The sequence below is a fragment of the Miniopterus schreibersii genome (genome assembly GCF_964146895.1).
Source record: "Miniopterus schreibersii genome assembly, chromosome: 16".
NCBI lineage: Eukaryota > Metazoa > Chordata > Mammalia > Chiroptera > Miniopteridae > Miniopterus > Miniopterus schreibersii.
In genome coordinates, this window is record NC_138116.1 from 2,979,112 (window position 1) to 3,003,662 (window position 24,551).

Consider the following 24,551-nt stretch of genomic DNA (forward strand, 5'->3'; position numbering starts at 1 on the left):
TTTAAAATGGCAGTATGAAGCAGACCATAAGTATAATAATTCTGTCGATCTAGAATTTTAGTGTAGGTGGGGGTGGGAGGGTTGAAATATTAAAATAGTAGTTAAGCTTTATTGAGGGAACTGTATGCCAGGCGCTGTTCTACTTCAGTTAATTCTCTCAGTCGCCTGATGAGACAGGTACTGCCATTATCGCCCCTATTTTACAGATGAGAAAATTAAGGTGAAAAGAAGTTTGTCAACTTGCCTACCTTTATAAGATTAGTAAATGGCAGAGCCAAAAATTAGAAGCTACGACTCCCACTCTTAACTACCTGGCTGTTTTACCTCTTGCCATCCACAATACGCCTCATCTGGATGGATGAGCTCTGAACTCATCTGGATGGATTTAAAGGCAAACCACAGGGGTCACTAATACCCGCCGATCTTTTCTGATCCTTCTCTGGGCCTCCTTCACCAATGCCTTTCCCAGTCCCTAAGGAGTCATCACCACCTCCCAAGCTTTGCATGGCATTTCCTAATACAACCTACTCTAGACACACTCTATACATACCTATTAAAGCCTTGCTTACAAGCCGACGAGGAGTCGCTTTTTAGCTATTTAATGTGTGCATATGTTTTGTCTCTCCAACTAGATTGTAAACACCTAGAGGACAGGGACTGTCTAGTTCTTTCCGTATCCCTGCGACTGGGCTGGAGACGCCGAGGGAGCTCATTAGCTGTTGTTGACAGCCGCCGCTCCACCTCGGCCACTCCCCCTTTCCTCGGCGACCACTCCACTTCCTCCACCTCGGTCCCCACCCCTTCCCCTCCCCTCCCCCCTTTTCTCCCCTCTGGCCCCGCCCTTCCCTGTGGAGGCCGAGCTTTGCCCTCTGCTCCCCACAGCATCTCCAGCGTCCCCTAGCGACCGGGCGGTAGCTAATAGCAACCGCATCTCGGTTCCCTGACGACGGCGGCACGTAGGGACACGTCAGCGCGCCGTGGCCCCGCCCCCGGCGCCGGCTGGCCCCGCCTCCCCGTGTCTCGGCCGCCGCTGCCGCCGCCGCCGCCGCCGCCACCGCCGCCGCCGGAGACTCGCGCAGAGCAGTTATGGCGGATCCCGCAGCGCCCGCGCCTGCAGCCCCGGCTCCCCACCCGGCCTCCGCCGCGGCGCCGGGTCCGGACGCAGCCCCGCTCCCGGCCCCGGCGCCGGCGCCCGCCCCGGACTCGGCCTCCGGGCCGTCCTCGGACTCCGGCCCCGAAGCCGGCTCGCAGCGCCTGCTGTTCTCTCACGACCTGGTGTCGGGCCGGTACCGCGGCTCGGTGCACTTTGGACTGGTGCGCCTCATCCACGGCGAGGACTCGGACTCGGAGGGCGAGGAGGACGGCCGCGCGAGCTCGGGCTGCTCCGAGGCGGGGGGCGCGGGCCACGAGGAGGGCCGGGCCAGCCCGCTGCGCCGCGGCTACGTGCGCGTCCAGTGGTACCCGGAGGGCGTCAAGCAGCACGTGAAGGAGACCAAGGTGCGGCGGCGCGGGCGGCGGGCGCGCGCGGGGCGGGGGCGGGGGCGGGGAGGCCGCGGGGCGCCGGGCGCTGCTGCAGAGGGCGCGGCGGGGCACGGGCTCGGCGGAGCGGACGCTCCGGTGCAGAGTCATTGCGCCGGCCCGGGCGGCCCCGCGCCAGGGGCCCTGGAGGCCGTGCCGTGCGGCGGGGGGGCGCGGGGTGGGCCTCGGGGCCCTGTGCGTGGGCCCGCCGGCCTGGGGCACCGCGGGGCTCCGAGGCGCGCGGGGCAGCACCCCGGCGCGGCGCCGCGCCGACCGCGGAGGACCGCGCGCTGCATTGTGTGCGCGCCCCGGCGGGCGGGCGGGCGGCGGGCGGCGCGGGGCGGGGCTGCGGGCTTTCCCAAACGGGCGTGCGGGCTGAGCCCGGCCGCGGAAAGCCCGCAAGTTGCCTGCGTGGCCCGGCGCCCGTTGTTGCCTCACGTTAATTGCTGCGGGGAACTTTGTGAGTAAAATCACTAACCAGAGCCCTGATATTAATAGTACGGGGGAGGGGGATGTGACAGCTGGGCCTGGGATCAAGGACTCCTCTAAGTGCAGCTGGGCTCCTTTGGGGAAAAAAAAAAATAATAATAATATAATAATAATACTTGAGGACCATGAATGGAGGAGAGCCACTCGTTTTGGAAACCTGCAGGGTTATTTTACTTGACCGGAGGCTGTGAAACAAACATCAAGACTTCCCATAGGGTGTTTTGGGGAGGCTGGCGAATGTTGCAGTTTTACCAAACCTAGGGGTTTTATTATCAGAAACCTGAAACCTTGAAGCGAGGTTGGTTTGGTGGCTCTTCGAGTCTTGTTTTCCTGAGTGTGAGTCCCTATCAGTGATTCACACCCACAGGCCACCCTGTATCTTTCACCCCTTCTTCATGCCCTCCTCCTTCTCCTCCTGCCAGTTTGGGAAAACATTGCTAAGCAAGAATCAGGTCTGGGTTGTTTTCGCTGCCTGGGACTGGGAGGTCTGATCTCAGGGGAGGGCACTTTAGAAGTTAATCTGGGTTTCTCGCACATTGGGAGACAAAGGGGACGGGAATAGGGCTCTATGCCACATTGCAGAGGGGGGTCTGATGAGGGCCGGGGCAGCGGAAAAGCCCAGTGCCTAGCGAAGGCCTGTGATCCACTTCCTAGTGGCAGAAGTGACTGCTGACACCAGCAGGGTCTTTTTTCCGCCCTCCCCAGTGCGCATGCACCCGCGGACACAGAAATCCACACATGGGACCCCGGCTTCCCCTCAGAGACATGCAAATCAGTTGCTAGCTTCTCTGACTCGGAGAGAGAATGGTAAGTTCATGTGTAAAAGTACATGGAAAATAATTACTTTTTGCAGCAGAGTACTTGTTAAAAATCACCACCAGGATTGTTTTGTCGGGAAGAGATTTTTGCTCTATGTGCTGTTGGTGCAGCATCTTACTACCAAAGGGTTGCCAGTGTTTTCCCGTGGACTTTTAAAAAAGAAATGTTTTGCCCTGACCATCTTCCGTGGAGGTTTGGAGGTTTGTGACTTCTGAAATGCACCTCATTTTGGCTCCTGCCCTGGGGCTCAGGGAAGCAGGCCCAGCTCACTACCCCATGTTTATCAGTTGCTCCTGTTGGTCTTGATTTTGGTGGTTAACTTTGTTTACAGTTATTTTCCCTCTGCCTTCCCCCCACCTTGTGTAGTTACACAGAGTTTGACTTAAAATACCAGTTTTGGAACTAAACAGAAAATAACTTTGAGGCACCAGCTTGAAGCTGCCCTCTTGTGACTTGCATCGAATTGGTTGAAGTCCTTGGTGACTGCAGTGGTGGTGTTTTCTCTTGCCATTGTAGTTTCTGCGTCTTCTGGGCTTAGCCAAAGCAAAGGGGCGGAGGGATTCTAGGAAGTGGTGGCACTTAGCGCCCATTTACGGATGGCAGGACCCAGTTCTTCCTTTAAGACTTGAGAATAGGTTTGTGTGGGGAGGAAATTTGTACCTGATAGGTAGCTCTCTGTTACCAGGAGCCATAGGCACAGATGGCCCTGGTCTGCTGAATGTGACTCTTGCCACTGACTAGGGTGGTAGGGTGGGTCCTTGCCTGCAGCACTGTGGTTTAGGAAGATTTTTCTTCTCACCTCCCATTCCGTATAAATCCATCCACGTCGCAGCGTGCTGTGCAGGAAAGACCACAAGGCCAAGGCAGAACATGCAGGTTCTGATGTCTCCCCCATCGCTAATGTAGTTGTGAGATTTGAGAACCCAGTTATTGGTAGAGTAATGTAGGGACAGCCTTGGGAAACATTTCTTTGTGTCTTTTTAATGTGGAGTATTTTTGGAGTTTTCATGTTAACTTGGTGGGCAATGAGTAGAGGCTTAATATTAGTCTCTTAATTTCTTTTAACTTTTTCAAAAATCCTCACTGGAGGACATGCTTAGAGAGAGGAAGGGAGAGAGAGAAACATTGATCAGTTGCCTTCCGTATGCTTCCCGACTGGGAATCAAACCTGCAACCCAGGTATATGCCCTAACTGGGAATTGTATCGGCGACCTTTAGGTGTATTGTATGGGATGGCACTCAACCAACTGAGCCACTCTGGCCTGGCTTTTTTAACTTTTTGTTGAACAAATTTCAAAAAGAGAGGTGAAGAGGCTGGCCTACGAGTCTTAACCCCTCCTGACCACTTCCATAAATTTAACCAACAGAAATAAAATACATAGTTTTTCCTTGAAACTGCAGAATTTATGGTCCAGTTCCTGAGGCTCTAGCAGCCAAGGGTAAGCCTGTGGAGGACCTGAAAGAAGCCTCAGCTTCTCCGGACCCCCTCAGCGTGGTAGCTGATTTATCCAGTGGAAACTTGTCCCATTTGGCCACAGACCCTACTTTGCCGAGACTTGCTCCTCTCCATTGGTGGTCATCCCTTGAGTAAAGTTTCTTTCTTTCTTTTTTTTTTTTTTTAAATATATTTTTATTGATTTCAGAGAGAGCAAGGGAGAGGGAGGGAGAAAGATCAATGATGAGAGAGTCATTGATCCACTGCCTCCTGCACGCCCCCTGCTGGGGATCGAGCCCACAACCCAGGCATGTGCCCTGACCTGGAATCCAACCGTGATCTCCTGGATCTTAGGTTGATGCTCAACCGCTGAGCCACGCCGGCTGGACTTGAGTAAAGTCTCTGAAAAAGCCAAAGCCTACAGCCTCTTTGCCTTCTTGAGCACTGGCTGGCCTGGTGGCCTTCACCTGTCGTGGTTGGGCAGAGCGGCCCCGTCCCCGTGGGGAGGAGAGCAGACTGCGTGGGTCAGTCCAGGCTTGGGGCTTCCTGTTCACGCTTTAGTTCCCCCCTCTCGTGTGCTCTTTTGCTTTAAGTTGCCACAACATGTAGTGTCTCAGCTGGTTTGAGATTTAATGTCTCTAAATTAAAGCTGAGCCTGCAGTCACCCTGCTTTTTGTGAGGCTGTGTGTGTGTATGTGTATGTGTGTAAAACATCTCTGATGACAGGTCCCTCAGGAATTGGCTTTTTGATTTATTTTTGGCTCCTCTTGAGGCCAGCATTCCCTTGGGGAAAGCTATTTAGGTGTAGCATCATAGCCTGTGAAGTTTGCTGCCTCACCTGGCCGGGTGCTGGACCCATTAACAGCAATTGCTCTTAATGAAATAATAGGGAGAAGTTATGTAAGGTTACCCAAGATGCAGGACTGAGTTCACCTATCGCATCTTACTCAGATAGGATCACAGCGCTTATAGGCGCTTAGGGCTGTTCAGGGATTTTATTCTTTGTCCTTTGGTTTCCCCTCTAGCTCCTGGGACTCGATGCTTTCAAAGTGCCTCTGTCTAGCTTGTTGCCTGACTCAAGGGCACTTTCATCAGATGAGGGGCGTGTGTTTGTGTCCTGTGATTGGAAGTCAAAACCCTTGGGTGCTCCTCCTGGCTGTCACCTACTCTGAATGACCTTGGCCTACTCACTGCCTCATTTCTCTCTGCAATAAAATACGAGGTCTATCTTTCTAGTCCCTGAAGCAAGCCTGCTCAGGTAGAATAACCAGAAGTGTAGGTGGGTGGTGCCTGGGGCGGCCACTTGGCTACTAGCAGACACCACCCTGATGTCTGTCCATCAGACAGAACCAGCCCTGTCCCTTCAGGAGACCATGGCCATGTGTCCCAGGGTGGTCCCTCCCCAAAGAGATACCAGCTCCTAACCGATGGCATTGTTGCTTGTGACCTGGTGGATTACAGACTTGGGTTCTTTGTTCCGCCTTTTCTGTAAATGCTCATGAACTCCACTCCTCTGTTACTTCATGAGAAATGCAGTAATGCACATTTAAAGCAACACCTGCTAAAGCCCACCGACCTCCAGGAGGGGATGCAGTGGATACATAAGTATGCGTATTTTCCAGAATCTGGAAGGTATCTTCCGAAATTCCCAAAAGACAGGTAACGAGACTGTGAATTAAGGATGGCAGAGTATTGCTTTTGTATTTTAAGATAATAATGACATGCATTAGTGTTACTGTGTGCCGGGTGCTCTAGTGCTTTATGCGTGTTGCTCAGGACCCACAGCAACCCTGTGAGTTAGGTACTATTACTGTCCTCATGCTCCAGGGGAGGAAACGGAGGAACAGAGAGGCTAAGTAACTTCTCCAGTGTCACACTGCTGATAAGTGGAGTAGCCTGAATACAGATAGAAGTCAATATAGTTTTTCCTCACCTGACGATGTTTAAGTTCAGGATTTATAGATCATTACAGGGTCTGAAAACCCTGGTCACAAACCCTGTGGTTGGCACGAATCATCCCATCGTTCAGGCTTGGAAATCTTAGTGGAGTAGGAGTCACCCAGGTGAGGAGAGAGGAGGGAGCAGGGTGCTGGGGTGGGTGGAGGGCGTACCAGTGGCCAGAGGGAGGGAGGTCACGGCTGTGCAGCCGTGTGGGAGACGCTGTATTTGCGCCCGAGGTGTGCTGCTTACTGTTCTACAGTGTCCATTCCCTGGCCCCTCAGCCGTGTTCAAATTAACTGTCCAAAAATACACTTTATTTCTGGAGAACTTTAAGTGACCCTGGATGTTGAATGAAAGCAACCTCTGTGAGTCTGATTCGTCCCAACACTGGTTTATCCCACCTCCACCTCCTGGAGCAGATCAGGTCCCAGGAATCGGCTTTTCTATGTTGTTGTGGAAATGCCCAGGGCTAGGAAATCCACCTCGACTTCCTGGCTCCGAAGGCGTCCTGACCCCTCTCTGGCGGCTGTCGCCCTCCTGCCGGGAATGCTGAGTCATGAGACAGGTTCAGGAGGACTCGTTGGAGAGAGGCCGAGTCCTGCTCAGCCCAGCTCCTTTCCCCTCAGCTGCCCCAGCTGGACCGCGCGTGCTCTCCACCTATTCTTGCTGTCGGACGCGAAGGGTCGTTCTGCACCCCCACCCCTTCTTCACTGTTATCCCTGCTTTTCTCTTTTTCACTTTTCTGTTCTATCAAGAGGAACTTTTTCTTACTACTTTATTTTACCCGTAGGCCTCATGGGATGTAGTGGGGCCTCTGGCGCTGTGGTTGGAGTGTGTGACGTGAGTTGCCATCATAGTGCCCTGGGCCCATGATTGGTGTCGGCTACGCCTGTAGTCCCCTCAGTCGGACTTCAGGCAATTTCTGTGATGAGTGGGTTCTCTGTTAAAGAGCCGTCCTGTACTTTTAACCCTATCTCCAGCTGGGATTGATAGAAGCGTTCAGAGTTTCTCTGCCCAGAGATTAGCCTGATTCTGGATGGGGGTGGGAACCATGGTGCTAATTTTAACGGATCCTCAAAGGGGGGGAAATGACAATCAGGACCCTGCATGGATAAAGTGCTTTTCCATTTACAAGATGCTGTCCCTTGTATTTACTAGGAGTTTGCTGTTTTAACTGTAGCTCCTCCTCGAGGCTCCCGAGCAGGTCGCGGTTTTAATGCTGCCGCATCCACATTTGCAGCTTACTGAGCGGGAAAGCACGTTGCAAACTGCTGCTTTCCGACATGTCCACCAGCCAGCCTCAGGGGGCTCTGTTAGGAGCCACCTGACATATGTGTGGTTACCGACAGGGGGGAGCAAAATGCTTACTGAAATGTTTTGTAGTTCAGCATAAGACTGAGCCACGTTAATGGATAACCCTGTGGATTTATCCCCTGCGAGTCTGTGTGCCCTTGCCGCGCTCCTCTGTGCTCTGTGCCGGATGGAGGGCTTCGAGTCCTGGGTGGGCCTCTTGGTCACTGTCTCCCGTGGGTTTCCCATGTCCTTCGGAAGCAGGGTTGATGTGCGCGTTTTTATGATTTAGCCATTGAGGCAAATGACATACGACCGTTCAGAAGCATTCAGTTAGGCAGCAAGTGCTTTAAGGAATGTCCTTTTTGGGTTAAATCTTGCTGAATGTCTGGCTGAGGGGTTTTTCGTTTGTTTGCATATTTTGAGAGACCAAAACAAATTAAATTTTCCGCAGCTCGAAGGACTAGGACACCAGGTCACTTTCGGTTTCAGGTAGTAGCATAGCTGTGTCTGGCGAAGACTCATTTTAGTGACCACAGTTCAGATGCTGAGTGGTGCTAAAGGGGGGGAGGCAGGCAGCCAGTCCCCTGGAACAATGAAATGAAAACCCCAGCTCGCAGGAGACTCCTGCGGTCTTAGAAAAGCGTTGTCTTCATTTGCATCCTGCAAGTGAGAGCTGCTCTTTTGTGTGTGCGGCTCCGGCTCCGGCTCCGGGAGGCTTGCCCCCCTCGCTTCAGTTTTGGTCCTTTCTGTGGGAGATGCTGCAGGGAGGAAGGCTGCGAGGCTGTCAGCAGGGGTGTGTCCTCGGGACTCGACTTGCTCGCCCCCTTGAGCGTATGCGGACGGGAAGGACTACGGGCGCGCATCTGTGATCTTGTGCGGCTTCCGGGAACACCAGGACCTGACATGCTCCGCGCTGGAAGCAGCCCCGCATTCGTCTGCTCGGCTGTTTAATTGCTTCAGGGAGGCTGAGGGCCCTGAAGGCTGATGATACCATCTTCAAGCCACAGAAGAGCGAAGGAGGCTCCCAGCAGCCTGCTGGTGGGAAGGGGTGTCTGCCTCCACGTCCTGGTGACCTGTGCGTCCCGTCTGGCCCCTCGCACCTCTGGGTATGAGACGGCTCTCCACAAGGTCACAGCCGACGTGAACTCCTGGTCGCTGCGTTCACCAACTTTCCCTCGGCCCTGTCCCTTTGACCCATCAGCCTGGTTAATGTGGTTGATTCTCTCGTAGGGGAAACCTTCGTTGGGTTCCATGGACCAGGCTGCACTGGATTTTTCTCTGTTGCCTTTCGTCTTTCCCTCCTGCCCTGTCTGTGAGGCTTTTCTAGAGGTCCGAGCCCCCCCTCCTGGCTGTGCTTCAGTGCGCTGGTCCACTCCAGCAGCCGTGGCGGTACCTGCACTTAGCGACCCCCACACCTCCGTCGCGTTCCCAGCGCTTACGGGAGAGCTCCATCCTGTCCCCCAGCACCTCAGACTTTGTGGTGTAAGATCGAGGGGAGTAATGACTCTCCCATCTCCAAGTCTGTGGAACTTAAAAATTTTTTTTTTTTACCTAACTTGATTGTGAGAAATTGTCAAACATAGAGAAATGTTGAAAGACTGCCAGCGATTACTAATTACCAACCATCAGGAGTCAGCAGTTGACATTCTGCTGTGCTTGCTCTGTGTGTGAGTGTACGGAAGGGTAGTCTCTCCTGACACTCAGCTCTGCACACACAAGCTGCGTCTTCTAAAATCAGAACACTTGCCATCATTTAAAAATTGACCCCCTTGGGCCCCCCGTCTAATATTTTTTCTTTAAAGAAAATTATTTTTTGCCCTGGCCATGTGACTCAGTTGGGGAGTCATAGACCAAAAGACGGCGGGTTCGGTCCTCGGTCAGGGCACGTACTGGAGGCAACCGATCGGTGTTTCTCTCTCACATCGTTGTTTCTCTCTCTCTCTCTCTCTGTCTCATCATTAAAAATATATCCTCAGGTGAGGATTAAAAATAAATAACTGAATAAATAATATGAAAATTGTGGTAAAATACATATAACATGAAATTTACGACCTTAACTCTTTCAAGTGTTCAGTCGTGGTAGATACATCCGTCACATGCAGCCATCACCAGCGCCCGCCTCCATGGCTCTTTCCTCCTGCAAAACTGAAACTGTACCCACTGAGCAGTAGCCACCCCTCCCGTGCTCCCTCACCCAGGCCCTGGCACCCACCCTTCTGCTCTCTCTGATTTTGAGTACTCGAGGCACCTCGGGGAGGTGGAAGCGCGCAGCATGCCTCTTTATGACTGGCTTACTTCACGTCATGTCCTCGGGCCTCACCCATGTTATAGCTGTGTCAGAATTTCCTCCCTTCTGAGGGCTGAGTAATACTCTGTTGTGTGGATATACTAATTTTTGCTTCTCCAGTCATCTGTCAGTGGACACGGGTTGCTCTGTGTTTGGCGATTGTGCATCGTGCTCCTATCACCGTGGTGTACAAATACCTCTTCAAGCTCTTGCTATGAATGCTTTTGGGTCTGCACCCAGAAGTGGAATTGCTGGATCCTATGGTGGTTCTATTTTTATATTTTTGTAGAACTGCCACAGTTTTCCACAGCAGCGGCACCATTTTGCATTCCCACCAACAGTGCACAAGGGTTCCATCTTCTCCACACCCTCGTCAACATTTGTTATTTTGTTTTTTTGATAGTAGCCATCCTGATGGGTGTGAGGTGGTGTCTCGTTGTGGTTTTGATTTGCATTTCCCCAGTGATGAGTGATGTTGGACATCTTTTCACATGCTTGTTGGTCGCTTGTATCTCTTTGGAGAAATGGCTGTTTAACTGCTTCGCCTGTTTTTGAATTGAGTTGTGTTTTTGGTTGTTGAATTTTAGGAATTCCCTGTGTATTTTGGATATTCATTCCTTATCAGATACATGATTCACAAATATTCTCTCCCATTTTGTGGATTTCCTTTATGTTCTGTTGGTAGTGTCTTTTGACGCATAATATTTTTAAATTTTCATGAAGTCCAGTTTGTCTCTTTCTTTCTTTCAATGGGTGCCTTTGGTGTCAGGCCTGTAATCTAATTTGACGTCAAATCAGATTGTTTAGAATGCCTGTTACATCCTGTGTTTTCTTTCTACAGCCTTGGTTCGCTCTCCGACTGCCTCTGCCTTGTGCCCGGGCAGGTCTCTCCTGGCCTCCCTGCCTCTAGCCCCTCCTCCAGCCTGGCGTGGAGCATGCAGGCTGACCTCCCAAATGACAGCCTGGCTTGTGTCAGGACCCAGCCTCTTGCCATGCCTTAGTTTGGCATTCAGGGCTCCTCGCCTATGTTTCCTGCTTACCTCCTGCCTCTTCAAGTTGACTCCAACTAATCTGTTTCCCCCATTCAGGGGTGCAGCTCCCTGCCTGTAACACCCCACCGCACTTAGATGATGATCTGGGATTCTCTCACCCCGAATTGGAAGCTTCTTGAAAACAAAGTTCTCTGTAAAAGCTTATGTTTCCTATGGCTCCCATGCAGGGTCGTGGGAGGCATCTCAGGGAGTGACCAGCCCTCTCCTGCTCACTCACCTACACAGCATCTCAGCCTTTTCCCAGATGCTCTGTGGTCCATGCTGGAGTGTGCAGGCCCCTTGCCAGCTGGCACTTCCCCCCCTTTAGGGTACTAGGTAGGTTAACACATAATTTATGGCCCAAGCTGGGCTCTTTTGAGAGCACTGAGTAATCACTCAGGACTGGGACATGTGGGCATCCTAACACTAAGAAGAGCAGATTAATCAAAATACACCATATTGCAGTTTACTGTTTTAGCAACTTATCTCCCGAAGCTCCCCAGGCAGAGTGCAAGCTCGCTGGGCTGGGCTAGAGCTAGCTAGCCAGGGCTTTGGCCCCCATGGTCCAAATGCCATTGTCTCAGGTGTTAATATGCAGCAGGAACTGAGACTGTTCCTGACCATGGGCTCCCCAGGACCATGGGCTGGAATGAGAGTTGGGAGGCCGCGTCTCGAGAAGCCAATGGAAAGTGTCTCTAGTTGTCACCACCCAGCTCTCCTTCAGGTCCTTGGCACTGTGGCTCTGAGTGGCCTGGGAAAAACACCAGTTTCACATTCAGGAGCCGCCAGAGTTCCAGCACCTGTAGTAACTATAAAACCTTGGTGGGAGCCGGGCCCATGCGGTTCAGTGGTTAAGCGTCAACCTTTGAACCAGGAGATCACAGTTTGATTCCTGGTCAGGGCACATGCCTGGGTTTTGGGCTCAATCCCCAGTAGGGGGTGTGCAGGAGGCAGCTGATCAGTGACTCTCAGCATTGATGTTTCTGTCTCTCTCTCCCTTCCTCTCTAAAGTCAATAAAAATCATATTTTAAAAAACAAACCTCGGTGGGAGCTTCCCTCTCTGAGCTTTAGTTTATCAGTAAATGGGCTAATGGGCTGTCATGAGGAGCAGCTGTCCTGTCTCAGCTGAAAGCACTTGGCAGATCTATGTTCACATGTGTGAGTTTCCTGTCCTCACCGTAGGAGATGGCTGAGTTTTTAGTACGAGGCGCCTCTGTTGGACCGAGAATGCCAAATCTGTTACAGGTGAGCCTGGAACACAGCTCGGGTCTGTGCTCCGCCTGCAGCCGGGCTCTGGAGGACCCTAGAGAGCGCAGCCCGGAGTCATAGTGGTCAGTGCCAGGCCTGTTACTCTGGAGAAGTCAGGCACCGGCTATTAAAGTGTTAGGGGGTGCATGGGGGAAGAGATGGATAAACGAAATCTAGACTAACGTGTTATAAAGGCAGATGTGTGTGGGATCACCTGGGGCCCTTATTCATGTCGATTCTAGTCTATGTGGCTCCTGTGCTCCCTTGTGCTGGCCCTCCTGGGTGGGACCACCTTTGAATTGGTCTTTCTAAAACCCTGTTGATGTCAGTAGGTTCAGTTTTTATACACCCCCCCCAAGTTTTAAATAAACAGCTGTCAGAGATTGTCAAAATATGGACCCCAGTAGGAGGAGAGGAAAGTGGTTAAGTGGCCCTAGGAACCAGGCAGTGCTTTCAGATCATAGTGTTAGAAAGACCTGCTCCCCACCATTGCCTACCGACCAGTATTGCAACACAGTCACTGCGGAGATGTTGCATTGCATTTACTCTCTTTTTAGGATGCAAATATGATAGTTGTTATGAGTATAATACAACCAGTCCAAGAGCAAAATGACTGGAATTACTGTGTTTATCCTGCCAGTATCAATCGGTGAAACCATGCTTTACTTCCATCACCTTACTCTTTTCCTATAGTGACCTGTGTCCCCATTTTATTTTATTTTATATGTTTTTTAAATTGATTTTAGTGAGAGACGAAGGGAGAGGGGGAGAGAGATAGAAACAGCGATGAGAGAGAAACATCAACATTGATCAGCTGACTCCTGCATGTCCCCTGCTGGGGATCTATCCTGCAACCCAAGCATGTGCCCTGACTGGGAATTGAACCAGTGACCTCTTGGTGCATGGGATGACACTCAACCACTGAGCCACACCAGCTGGGCCAGTGTCCCCATTTTAGAGAGGGAGAGACTAAAGCCAAGAGGAGTCCTATAACTCATCCAAGGTCACACAGCTATTGGGGGCAGAACCAGATGTCCGCTGCAGAGCAAGGCTCTCTCCACTGTGGCCCCTGCAGCAGGTCCAACCAGCTACATTTGTTTCCAAGTTTTCCGGTTTCAATAATGTAAATAATACCTTACACTTGATACTTTTTACTATCTTTGTCTACATCTTCAAGTTTCTTAGGATACATTCCTAAATGGAATTATTTGGTCAAGGGGTAAAAAGAATACATTTTTAAGACTTTTTTCCCTAAATATATTTTTATTATATTTTTATTGATTTCAGAAAGAGAAAGGGAGAGGGAGGGGGAGAAAGATAGAAACATCAACGGTGAGAGTCACCTGCATGTCCCCTGCAGGGGATCGAGCTGCAGTCCGGGCATGTGCCCTGACCAGGAATCGAACCTCGAATCTTCTGGATCCTAGGTCAGTGCTCAACTGCTGAGCCATGCCAGCTGGGCATTGTTAAGACTTTTGATTCATTTTACCAACTGTCATCCCCAAAAGTGGTACCTGCTTACACTTCCATCTCAGAACACGTTTTCCCAGCATGATGGTGAGATTGTTGAGTGGCTTGGGCAGGAGTCCCCAGCTTATTGGCAGCTTCTGGAGGACTGGACTCAGGTCAGCTGACTGGACGTTTCTTTGACTACTATGCTATCGCCAAGGAGAAGCCCTTCTTGTGCCAGGGGGTGTCCCTGCCCATTGTGCCTGCAGCTTAGGGTACACGCTCCCTGAGCAGAGGGCCAAACTGGGGTGTTGAGTAAGCCAGAGAGGTGGGAGGTGGCTCAGGTCTGGGGCTTGGAGTCGGCACGCAGACCTGCAGTGACTCAGTGTCCACAACTAGACAGGTAGACAGACTCTCGTACAGTTGTTGGGAATTGGGTGGGATCACCTTTGACCACTAACCGAGGAGTAACTTATCTCTGCTTGGGTTTCCCCATCACATTTGGAAGTAAACAGTGTAGATATGGTCGCAGGTTTAGGGGGAAATGTTGATTAGCCTGACTTTAAACCTAAATCTTAATCTCTTTGTTTGTATCTCTGTATATTTAAATAGGTAATATATGCAGATGACACAACATTCAAAAGGTTTAAGAGAGCATGTAGCGAGGTGTTTGTCTCCTTCCTACCATTTCCACTCCCCAGAGGCCACCACTGTGACGAGACGTGTGCTCTGCTCTGCATATTCTGGCACGTGCGTGTGTCCACAGAAGGACCCCGTGGGCTCTCTGAGTAGAAGCAGAGGGTGTTAGTGGGGCCGATTTTAGTTTTCTCGTGATTTAGTTACACTTGAGACAGGTCTGGGGTTTGACTTGAAAAATAAAATCTGGTTTCACTATGGTTCAGGAGATACAGCTAAGAAAACGTCCTACTCAGTACCATGGGGCCAGGCTGTCACTAATTGCAGCTTAACCTGACTGGCCTTAAAAAACGAAGCAATCAGCTTTATTGGGATATAACTCACTTACCATAACGTTCACCCGTTTGCAGTGTGCAGTTAACGTGGTTTCTAGTATATTCAAAGATGTGTGTGCCCGTCATCAGTATCTGGGCTAACATCACCCCGAAGAAACCCTACCCATTAGCAGCCACTCCGCGTTCCCCCTCCTGTCCCCTGCCGCCCACTTCCTGTCCCCAGGGGTCTGCCTGTCCTGGACTTTTCCTGTAGATTAAAGTGTGACCGTGTGGCCTTTGTGCCTGGCCTTTTTCATGGAGCACGTTTTCAAGTCCCCTCACCTCGTAGCAGCATCAATCCTCTGTTCCTTTTCATGGCTGGGAAATACCCCACGGCAGGGATGCCGCAGTTTGTCCGTCGTGAGGCGATGGACGTGGGTTGGTTCCATGTTGGGGCAGTTCTGAACAGCGCTGCTGTGAGTGTTCGTGTGCAAGTTCCTGCGTGGACACATCTTTTCCGTTCTCCTGGGCGTCGTTCCCAGGAGTGGACTTGCCAGGGGATGGGTGGCTCTGCTAGCCTTCCGAGCAAGTGCCAGGCTGCTGTCCAGAGCGGCCGCACCATCTTCCTTCCCACCAGCAGCGTGCGGGGCTCCTCTCTCCATGTCCGCCCGACACTGGTTGGTGTCAGTTCTTGATTGTAGCCGTCCTGGTGGGTGTGAGGTGGCATCACGCCAATTGTATGAGGTGTGCTTCCCCAGTGACCAGTGATGCCGAGCTTCTTGTTCAGGGGCTCATTAGCCACTTGTAGATCTTCTTTCGAGAAATGTCTGTTCAGAGAAATCCTCTACCTGTTTTTAATGGGGTTACTTGCTGGCTTGCCTCTTAGACCCTGCACTGGGGGTCTTCTCTCCACCCCCCCGGGAGTCTGGCAGGTGGCGCCACCTTCTATGGTGGGTGCCCATGTGCGCCACTGGATCGGAGCCAGGTGTCTTGGATTGTGTTGGGATTTAACCTCCCTCCTATTTAAATATGCTTTAGGGCTTTAAGTTAAATCTCTCCAGGAATAGAGTTCTAGTTGTACGCCTGGAGCTCCACAGCTGCTCTGGCATAGACAGGGCTTCTTGGACAGCGGGCGGCGCGAGCGTTCCGATGTTTACCAGCCGCGTGAACCGTACGTAGTGCGCCGGCTCCAGTGTAAGTTTCTCAGAGGCAGAGCCTGTGCCACCTACTTTCCTGGTCGTCTGGACGGTAATCTCTCTCCTGCAGGAGGAGGAAGTGCTTGCTGATTGACATGAGTGTACTTTGGTAATTGGTCGTTTCTGCAGCCGTTTGGTAGGTTCAAGGCATGGCGATGCTGAGACAGTGAGGGGATGCCTGTGAGGGCTGGTGACCAGGCCTGCAGCTTCTGGAGCGCATCCCGACGACTGTGGCTGCACAGAGCCTTCTTCCTAAGCAGGGTGCTGTCTGCTGAGGGCCCGTGTGCTATTTATATTGTGACTTTCTCAGCGATTGTTTTTAGTTTAGCATTTAGGAATCTGATTTAATTTTGTAAGTGTGTAAAGTGTTGCTCGCCCACACTCGCCACGTGACACTGGCATGTCTTCCTCCCAGAGCCCTGCCTGGTCCTGGATCAGTTCCAACTGTCATGGCTCAATCACGGCAGCTGATGGGATTCAGAGTGCCTTTGACACTGGAAACCAGCGCCTTTTGCAGGAGCGGATAGGTAGCTCTTTACGATGATGGGGAGTTTCTGGCGGAGCCGTTTCAGCTCTCAGAACAGCAGAGCTTGAGGTGCAAGATGAACTGGTCTCAAAATGAAGTGGCTGGATGTTGAAACTAAGGAATTCTAAGTTTTTGAATTTGTGATTTCTTGTTTTTTGTTGACTTAATGTTGTCTCTCCATCTTCAAATGGGTCCCATGGTTGTAGGTAAGTGCTGTGCAAAATTAGGCTCAGAGCTCCCTGGCTGGCGTACTTCAGGGAAGTCTGGTAGGTTGAATGGGTTCACTTCTCCCACTTTCTCCAGAAACCCTGCTAAAATGACAGTGAACTATTTAAAGTTTGAAGCCATGAGGACAAAGATGGGAGAAAAGACAACCAGACAAAAGATGTCAAGTTCAGAAGATGGGAAATGAGTGAAGACGGCACAGCGCAGAGTGGAGCAGTGTTGGTGTTGCAGGGAGACCTGGGAGAAGCTGTAGCAATAGCAAGCCTCAGGAGTTGGAGCACCAGTGTCGCTCAAAGCGGGAGTGAGGTTTGGGCCTAAAGACAGGGGGATTAGTAACAAAGACAGGGGGATTAGTTGAGAGTCTGTATAGGGAGAAATTAAACTCTCCAAGCTACCTTTCATTTTTGCAAACCAGAAAATAAGCATCCCCTCTGCCCACGAGAGTGCAGAGGTTTGTGCTGCAGAGAAATCAAACCAGAGACTCCAGATTGAAGTGGCTCAGGCGTGGCAAAGGGCAGTGCAGCACTGAGCTGAAGGAGGGATTACGAATGCCTGTGCTCTAAAGGGGAGTCCCGGCCATGTCCCCTGCCTGCTTCCAGAGAGATGAGGCACGAGGCACAGGGTTGGAGGAGTCCTCTCTGGAAAAAACGAGTAGTGTTGGAGACACACCTGCAGCTGCTGGCATTGGACAGCCCCTCAGAGCCGGAGCTAGTGGACCCTTCACAGCCCAAAGCCTCGCTGTGTTCACAAAGCTTCTATCATTGCCTTTTTTTTTTTTTTTAAATAATTGTAGATTCACAGGAAATTGCGAAAATGGTATGGAGTTGTCCCCTGTGCCCTTCAGAGAAATAAGCCAGTGTTTTGTCAATGAAGTAAAACAGGATGCTCTAAAAATCAAGACAAGAAAGGATTCTTGGAAAGTAACAATATTAGGGGGAAAGAGTTGACAAAGGCCCCCAGGATAGAATAAAAACATCTCACATCTGGGCATTCTGTAGAGAGAGGAAGGGGAATGAAGGACAGAGATTTGTCAGGAGTCAGGAATCTTTCCAGAGTTGATGACCACAGGGTTCCAGGGTGGTGCATGGAAAACGTCCCAACTGGCACATTGTCTGCTTCCAGAGCACTCGGGATAAAGCTTCCAAAGAGAGAACACAGGCCGCATACAGAAAGATTGGGAACAAAGATGCGGGGAACTTTCCAACCCAGGGCAGCCAGAGGCCATGGAGTGGGTTTTAGCTTAATGTGGTAGATGGAGTGAATGAAGGACCACTCCTACTGCAGCTACTAAAAATGCTGTGCAACTGTGACACGGACTTTAAATAAACAGCTGAGCTTAGAGGAAAGAGAAGGGATAGCGAGAAGCTACAATCAGAGGGGGAATTTAAAGCCAGAGCAGAGCGGGCCTACCGATGTGGTAGCTCTAGGGGTGTTTATTGGACCCCAGAACAGGCCCCCAAAAAATAGAAGTTTGGATTTTATCGAACATGTGAAGTGTAGAACTGAAATACAAACCCCCTGAAAGGGCCATTTCCTCACAGAAGGGATGTAAGGAAATCTCTGTGGGGCCCAGGAAGGGCAAGGGAGCTTTGCATTGCCCATGCTCAGGTGATGGGGAAGTCTCTGCTGCACCCAAGTTTAAAGTCTGTCCATAACCCCCACGTTTCAGGACTCCCAGCCCAGCACCAGGTCCTTGCAAGAGAGAAGCGAGGCTTTTGAAGAAGGACCCTTTTGCTTGGATTCCTAAGGTCTCCACCAGTGATGAGCTTTTGCCAGGAACTTGCTAAACATGCAGAAATTATAGCAAGAGTCAGCCTGCTATCACAACAAGAAGGGTTTCCAGTGTTTAAAAACCAGGTAGAGATGATAAAATACACATGTTTAAAATGATTGAAGGGCCAAGAGGAAGAATAGGAATGAAAGGAAAAAATAAGACATAGTAATTTGAAAAGGGCTATTTTTTTAAATCCTCACCCAAGGATATGTTTGTTTATTAGAGAGAGAGGGAGACATCAGTGTTGGAGAGAGACATCGGTGTGAGAGAGACAGGGAGACATCGGTGTGAGAGGGAAGCATTGGTCAGTTGCCTCCCCTACACGCCCCGACCGGGGATCGAACCGGCAGCCTAGGTATGTGCCCTGATTGGGAATCGGACCTGCAGCCTCTTGGTCTAGGGGACGATTCTCCAACTGAGCTGCACCGGCCGGGACAAAGGGCTATTTATATAAAGAACCAAATAAAACCTCTAGAATGGGGGCTCTAGTCACTGAATTTAAAACCCAGTGGAAATGTTAAATAGCAAAATAGACACACCTCAAGAGAGAATTATACGAACCGGAAAATGGACCCGAGGAAGTTAAGTGGAACTCACAGGCGAGGGAAGAGAAGTGAGCCGGAGGGCGCGGGCGGCAGCGGGAGCGGGCCCGGCGCGTCCAGTGGGAGTCCCGGGGACCGCATCTTCGGAGCCGCTTTCGAGGAAGACGCTGCCCCGGCGTTCAGCAGCGACACTCAGCAGGTGTCTCAGGGGCCACAGGAGAGGCCCGGCCACCACGGAATAAATGTCAGCGCGCTAAGGGAAACTGGTTATTGGCTTAGTTTTCAGGCTCCAGCTTAAGTCATCAGTCAGTGGTGAGCACAGAGGCATTTTGACGGAGAGGAGAAACCGAGCCTGTTCCCTAACAGACCTTGCGGGAGAAGGAGACTAACCCAGGAGAAGGGAGAGACGCGGGACCGTGCGGGCGAGTCACTGTCGGCTGTGACCCCGCGGGCGCTGCTAACCTGAGGGGAATCGAAAACAAAAACACTGACAGGAAAAAGTGGGGGTGAGAGGGTGGTTGGGTGAACACACCTAAGATGGCTGAGCTGTTGGGAAAGAGGAGGCCGGGTATTGATTTGCTTTGGACTTTCTGAGTTAAGTAGAAGTACTAACGTTTTACGGGGGAACCACTAAAGTAATAGGGATAGGACTGACGGCTTTCAAACCAATAGAAGGAAATATACAGAATTACAAAACCTAGGTCATTATTCTAGAAAAAGAACAACGAAAAAGTCTGGTGGGTAGAAAGCCCCGGAGGTACTAGAGTTAACTCCACGTGGTCATAATCATACAAGCGGTGACTGTCACGGAGGTCCTCCGTCAGGGAGACCACTCTGGAGCAGAGCCCTCGACGGTCGGAGGGAATTCCACATCCAGCCTAAGTACGTGACAAGTCACTCTTTTCAGGCATGCAGGGACTGTCAAAGATGTGCCTCCCCGGACCCTTTTCCGGAAGCTGGTGGGAGGTGTGCACCGAAACGAGAGTTTCCTGGGATCCATATAGGCTGCAAAGGGAAGCCTGTGGTGGAGAGGCAGAGTGGGGTTCTGCAGGAGGGAGCTCCAAGCAGGCAACCCCCAGAAGATACCTGATGGATTGTGCGAGCATGTTTGGAAAAGTTATGAATGGGTATTTGACAGAATTCTCACTGTGTGCGCAGGTTGTGTGTAGTCCCAGAGCGCCACTTGGTTCAGCTCTGATCTGTTACTCCATTACAAGTGTTTATATTGTTTCCGTCAGTGCAACAGAACTGTTGGAAGGGTGAGCTCAAGGCAAGGGATTGTCATCGGGGCGGGAAGGAACACGAAGGCAGTAGATAATGTCTATACTAATTAAACTGGGAATTAGAGGTGTGAGCATTTGTTCATATTATCTTGGTAAATATTCAAACTACTAAGAAACTAGGTGATTGCCTCGAGGGAGCTCTATTGAGACGGGCAGACAGGGACTGCTGTTTGGTGTTGTTAAGCCTTTTGGTGCTCTTTAATTTTTTTTAATTTACAGGTTTAAACTAACACTGTTCCATAGAAATATAGTATGAGCCACATATGTAATTTAAGATTTTCTTTTTTAGTGGCATCAGCCTGCCTGTGGGCTCCATGGCTGTGGCATCGAGAGTGTGGGTCAGGCCTGTGGAAGGCTTTCCAAACCTTCACCAAACGATTCAGGACCCTGGCTTGCCGTCAGTCTCAGGGTCTTGTGTCTCCTCCTCGGCTCCCTGTGCGTTTACCAAGCCCCTGCTTCCCCACAGGACACGCGTGCAGCACCCACCCTTTTGTCTTGGAAAGATGTGGTTTGGGATTGAGGAAAGTGGAGAACCAACGTCATTCTGGCATAGCCATTCCAGAGAGGATGGGGACACCTGCCACCCTCTAGGGCGGAGCCCCCTTGCCCACCTGCCTGCAGGGGGCGCTGTACAGTCTCCTCTGCCTGAGCTCACAGGTATAAAAACAAAGCTCCACAGGAAGACCAGCCCCTGCTCCCCACCCCACCCCCACTTCAGTGGGACCTGGCCCCCAGGAAAGGGTTGGCCTCGGATCAGGGCTCTGGTGTGTTATTTTTAGAGCCTCCTTCTACCATATTTGCATTTTTAAAAATAGAGTGCTGAGTGCATCCCTCTCCGGCTCAGTCTGCTTCGGAAGGTAGGATGCATTTGCAGGGAGTGTGGCTATTGATTGATATTCGGGGTTGGGCGCATGGACCGGAGGAGCCGCAGATACGCTGGGTGGAGGTGAGGCTGGACATCGAGAGCTGCTGCGGGGAGGGTGGGGGCTCGGCTCTTTGCCAACCAAAGATTAGATCATTTTGAAGACTGTTACTTTCTGAGGGTTCACAGTGGGGAAGGTGAAGAAAGGGGAGCAGGAGCATCTGTAGGCGAGGTCCTGGTGGCCACCTTGCAGGGTTTGGAATAGGCAGTGCCACGCCCTTCTGCCAGGGCGGGCCTTTCTCAGACTTGGAGTTTTCAGGTGCCGGTAGAGCCAGGTTTTAAGCACCAGCTCATTCCCACCCAGTAACGCAGCTCTAAAAATCAGGTCTTGTGGTCATGGCGTGGGCCCAGGAGCTGTGTTCTACCTGCAAGTCTTAAGGCAGCAACACTGTGTCCCCCAGGTGTCTGCGGGTGCAAGCTGGTGGAATTTGTGCTCTGCTACCTTGACAGCAGCTGACCTGGGTCACATCCCTTGCCCCTTGGTCACTGGGGTGCTAAAAGCTGTCCCAGAGCCTGGGCTTTGTTCTTGGCATTTGTCTGCGAACTGGCCTGGATCAGGGCTGGACTACCTGAGCAGAGCCATTCGAAGTGGGGCCACGTCATTTTGAGGACCTGGTACGTGTGCACCTGTTCAGGCGTGAACCACAGGCGTGTCAGGGATATTGAAGGCAGGACCAGTCAGGCCTGACTTTGTTAGTTACTTAATCCACCATACATCTTGAGCCCCAGAGTTATATCTTTGAAGTTTTCTCAAATTATAAACAAATGCCGATAAGTAGTTGGGGTTCTATTTTGTTCTAGAAGAAAGGGAAACTTACTCTGGTTGAAGTAGAGCAGTTCTAGCCTGGGTGATTGTTGGACTTGCCCAGGAATGTTAAGAAATAGATGTCTGGCTTTATCCAGAGATTCATTCAGTGGGTTGGGGTAAAAATCAGGAATCCACATTTTCAAAGAGATCTGAGGATTCTAATGAATAGCTGCCATGAAGTCGGGTCCTGTGTGGCTGTCCTGGTATTGGTTGCATTTGTTAGTTGTACTCTGTAGCCATATGCAGTCACACACAGCAAAACACGGTTCCTGTTGACGGGGTCTGCATAATTATCAGATCTTTTGTGCGATGGCTCCGTACATGTAAAAAACCCAGAAAACCAGAGGCTGAGATTGCGTGCACACGAGTCACTTGGAAACCTTGTTAGTGAGTGTGGAGTCCCAGGCAGCAGGTCCAGGTGGGGCCCGAGAGCCTGCATTTTCCACAGAGCTCTAGGAAGAGGCTGGGCTGCAGGCAGGGTCCCCACTCTTCGAGTCAGCATGGCTCTAATTGCCCCAGAGGTAGCAAGGGTCGTGCTGGAGGGCCACACATGCCAGTGAGGAAGGACAGCTAGCAAAGCCAGGGCTCTGGGTGCTGGAGCCGGTGTGGTCCTGGGCAGGTCTCTTACCTCTCAGACTCCGGCCTCTGTGGAGTGAGAACAGTGGCAATTGTGCCTCCCCCTGGGGGTCAGGAGGCTGGGAAGGGGCCGAGCAGGTGGAGCCCTTCCCCACGCAGTGTGAGCTCAGTAAAGGTCTGGCCTGTGCTCACCACTGTGGTCGTCATTCTGTAAACTAAGGTGACATCAGACGGTTTGGGGTGGGGTGGAGGTGGGGTCTGGAAGGCAGTGTGAGGCCCTGAGTTCTCCCTGCACCTGCATCGTACTGTTGGCCTGCTCCCTGCTGACTCTGGGACTGCAGCAGGGCCACCGGAGCAGAGCATGAAGTCATGCTGTTTACCTTCTGCCTTTCAGTCGCACCTCTTGAGGGAGGGAAGCCTTCTCCTAAAGCTCCCATTCTTCCCCTCCCTTCAAGCCCCTGAGTCCTGGGGGATTTGCTCCTTAAGCCTGGTTGCCAAGCCGGGGGACAAAACAAGGGCGCAGTGCTGGGCTCTCTCCACGCCGGCTCTTGCCCCCGGATGCACCAGAACACTGCATCTCAAACACCGCAGCCTCTGCAGAGACCCAGCTCTGCTGGCCTGGCTCTGCTGGCCTGCAGCCAGGCGCAGCTCCCCAGTCCTTCCCACTTAGCAGGCAGTCAGACTCAGTCCCCTTTCTCCATCCCCTCGGGCAGGAGGTGCCTCCGGGCTACTCCGGCAAGCCGGCAGGCCAGCAGGCCAGCAGGCCGCAGCTGCAGTTTCTGGGCAGTGATGCAGTCTTGCCGCATCGCAGGCTTCTGGTCTGCGGTGTGCAGTCAGGGAGGGGTGCTGGGGACAAGACCAGGCCTGTCCCTGGGCTGCACCTGGAGGTTGAGAATACAAAGGCCCGGCCAGCTCTCTCCTGAAGCAGGGGGGTGGGGTCCTACTGCTACATCTTACCTGCATCTGTGTGGACAGTTCCTCTGCAGCCCAGCCTGCCATCCGGAAACAGGAATTTATGTCCCCCTACTCAGCTCTGCAGTGTATTCACACATATCTAAATGGTTTTAGGTATTTTGGGTCCCCCATCTAAATGTAAGTTCTTTAAAACCAAGGCACATTCCTATATATTTATATTCCCGACTCATTCTCATTAGAAAATACTCAGAAACCATTGACTTGATTGGCCTCGGTCTTTAGTTCTAGCGGAGTGTTTGTTGAATGGTTTCTGTGGCACATGACTGACAGAATGTCCTAGTTAGAGACACCGACGCTTGTCTTCTCTCCCACACTGCTCAGCCATCTCCCGCTGCCCTCCCTCTCCCCTAGGCATGGAGGTCCTCTGGCCATTTGTGGATTTGCTGGTAAACCCTTTTGTCCGCAGGTGGGCAGGTTGCTGATTGCTGGGCTATCGGGCACAGCCGCATGATGGGCAGCTGCTCTGAGAAAGTCCTTACATGAGCATACTCGAGAGTCCCTCGCCAGCCATGTCCCCAGATCCAGTTGGGGCTGGGAACTGGGCCTAGGAAGAGGAGCCCACCATGGGAGCTGTTTCCTGGCACTCCCTGTGTCACTGCTCTGAGATCCAGGTTATTGACATTTTAAGTCACATCAGGAAGAGTAAAAGTTCTCCACCCACAGTGTCTGTGTAAAAATACAGATCCTGGGTCTTTGTTTGCTTGTGTTTTGGCTCCAGAACAGCTTCTGATGAGAAGCACTCCCTGTGCTGGTGAGGTGGCCTGTGCCACTGCCCCACTCACACCAAGAACACAGCCCTCCCCACTCCACACGCCCCTCTCTCCCATCGAATTTCCTGGGGCTGTGACTTCTGGTTTCTAGAGCAACTTGCTTGGAAAGACCTGCAGTTGTGGTTTTTTGAAGTCTAAAATGAGAGTAGAGGTTTGAGATAGGGTGGGACAGCACTGAAAATACCATGTCCCAGACCAGAAGACAGGCATGAGTTACAGGGCAGGATGCTCTTTGACTTAGAAAAGCGGCACCGTCCTACCACCACCCTTGGCAGAGCTCCGCATGGCCCCTCGCAGCCTCCTGGGATCTTTGAGCAGACAGGAGAGCCTGCGCCCAGGGGCAGTGGAGTCAGGCAGTGATCACAGCCAGCTTCTGCTGAGCACCTACTGTGTGCCAGGCGCCCTGTGGCCATTTGCTTTCACTGCCTTACTAATCCCCTCAGCCACTCTGAGAGGGCTGCTGTAACCTCGTTTTATACACGTGGACACGCGT

At 51.7% G+C, this 24,551-nt stretch overlaps 1 protein-coding gene across 4 annotated transcripts in view; it reads left to right on the plus strand.

Annotated features, from left to right (window-relative positions):
* Positions 1 to 1,015: 1,015 nt before the first annotated feature.
* UBE2O (ubiquitin conjugating enzyme E2 O) overlaps positions 1,016 to 24,551 on the plus strand; it is a 38,049-nt gene continuing 14,513 nt past the window's right edge. For 3 of the 4 annotated variants that reach the window (XM_081116007.1, XM_081116009.1, XM_081116010.1), the window contains exon 1: positions 1,020 to 1,497. In XM_081116007.1, coding sequence (XP_080972133.1) covers positions 1,087 to 1,497 — 411 coding nt within the window. In that variant the 5' untranslated portion in view covers positions 1,020 to 1,086. Of the gene's footprint in view, positions 1,498 to 24,551 lie in introns of all 4 variants that reach the window. The other variant, XM_081116008.1, reaches the window with a different exon arrangement.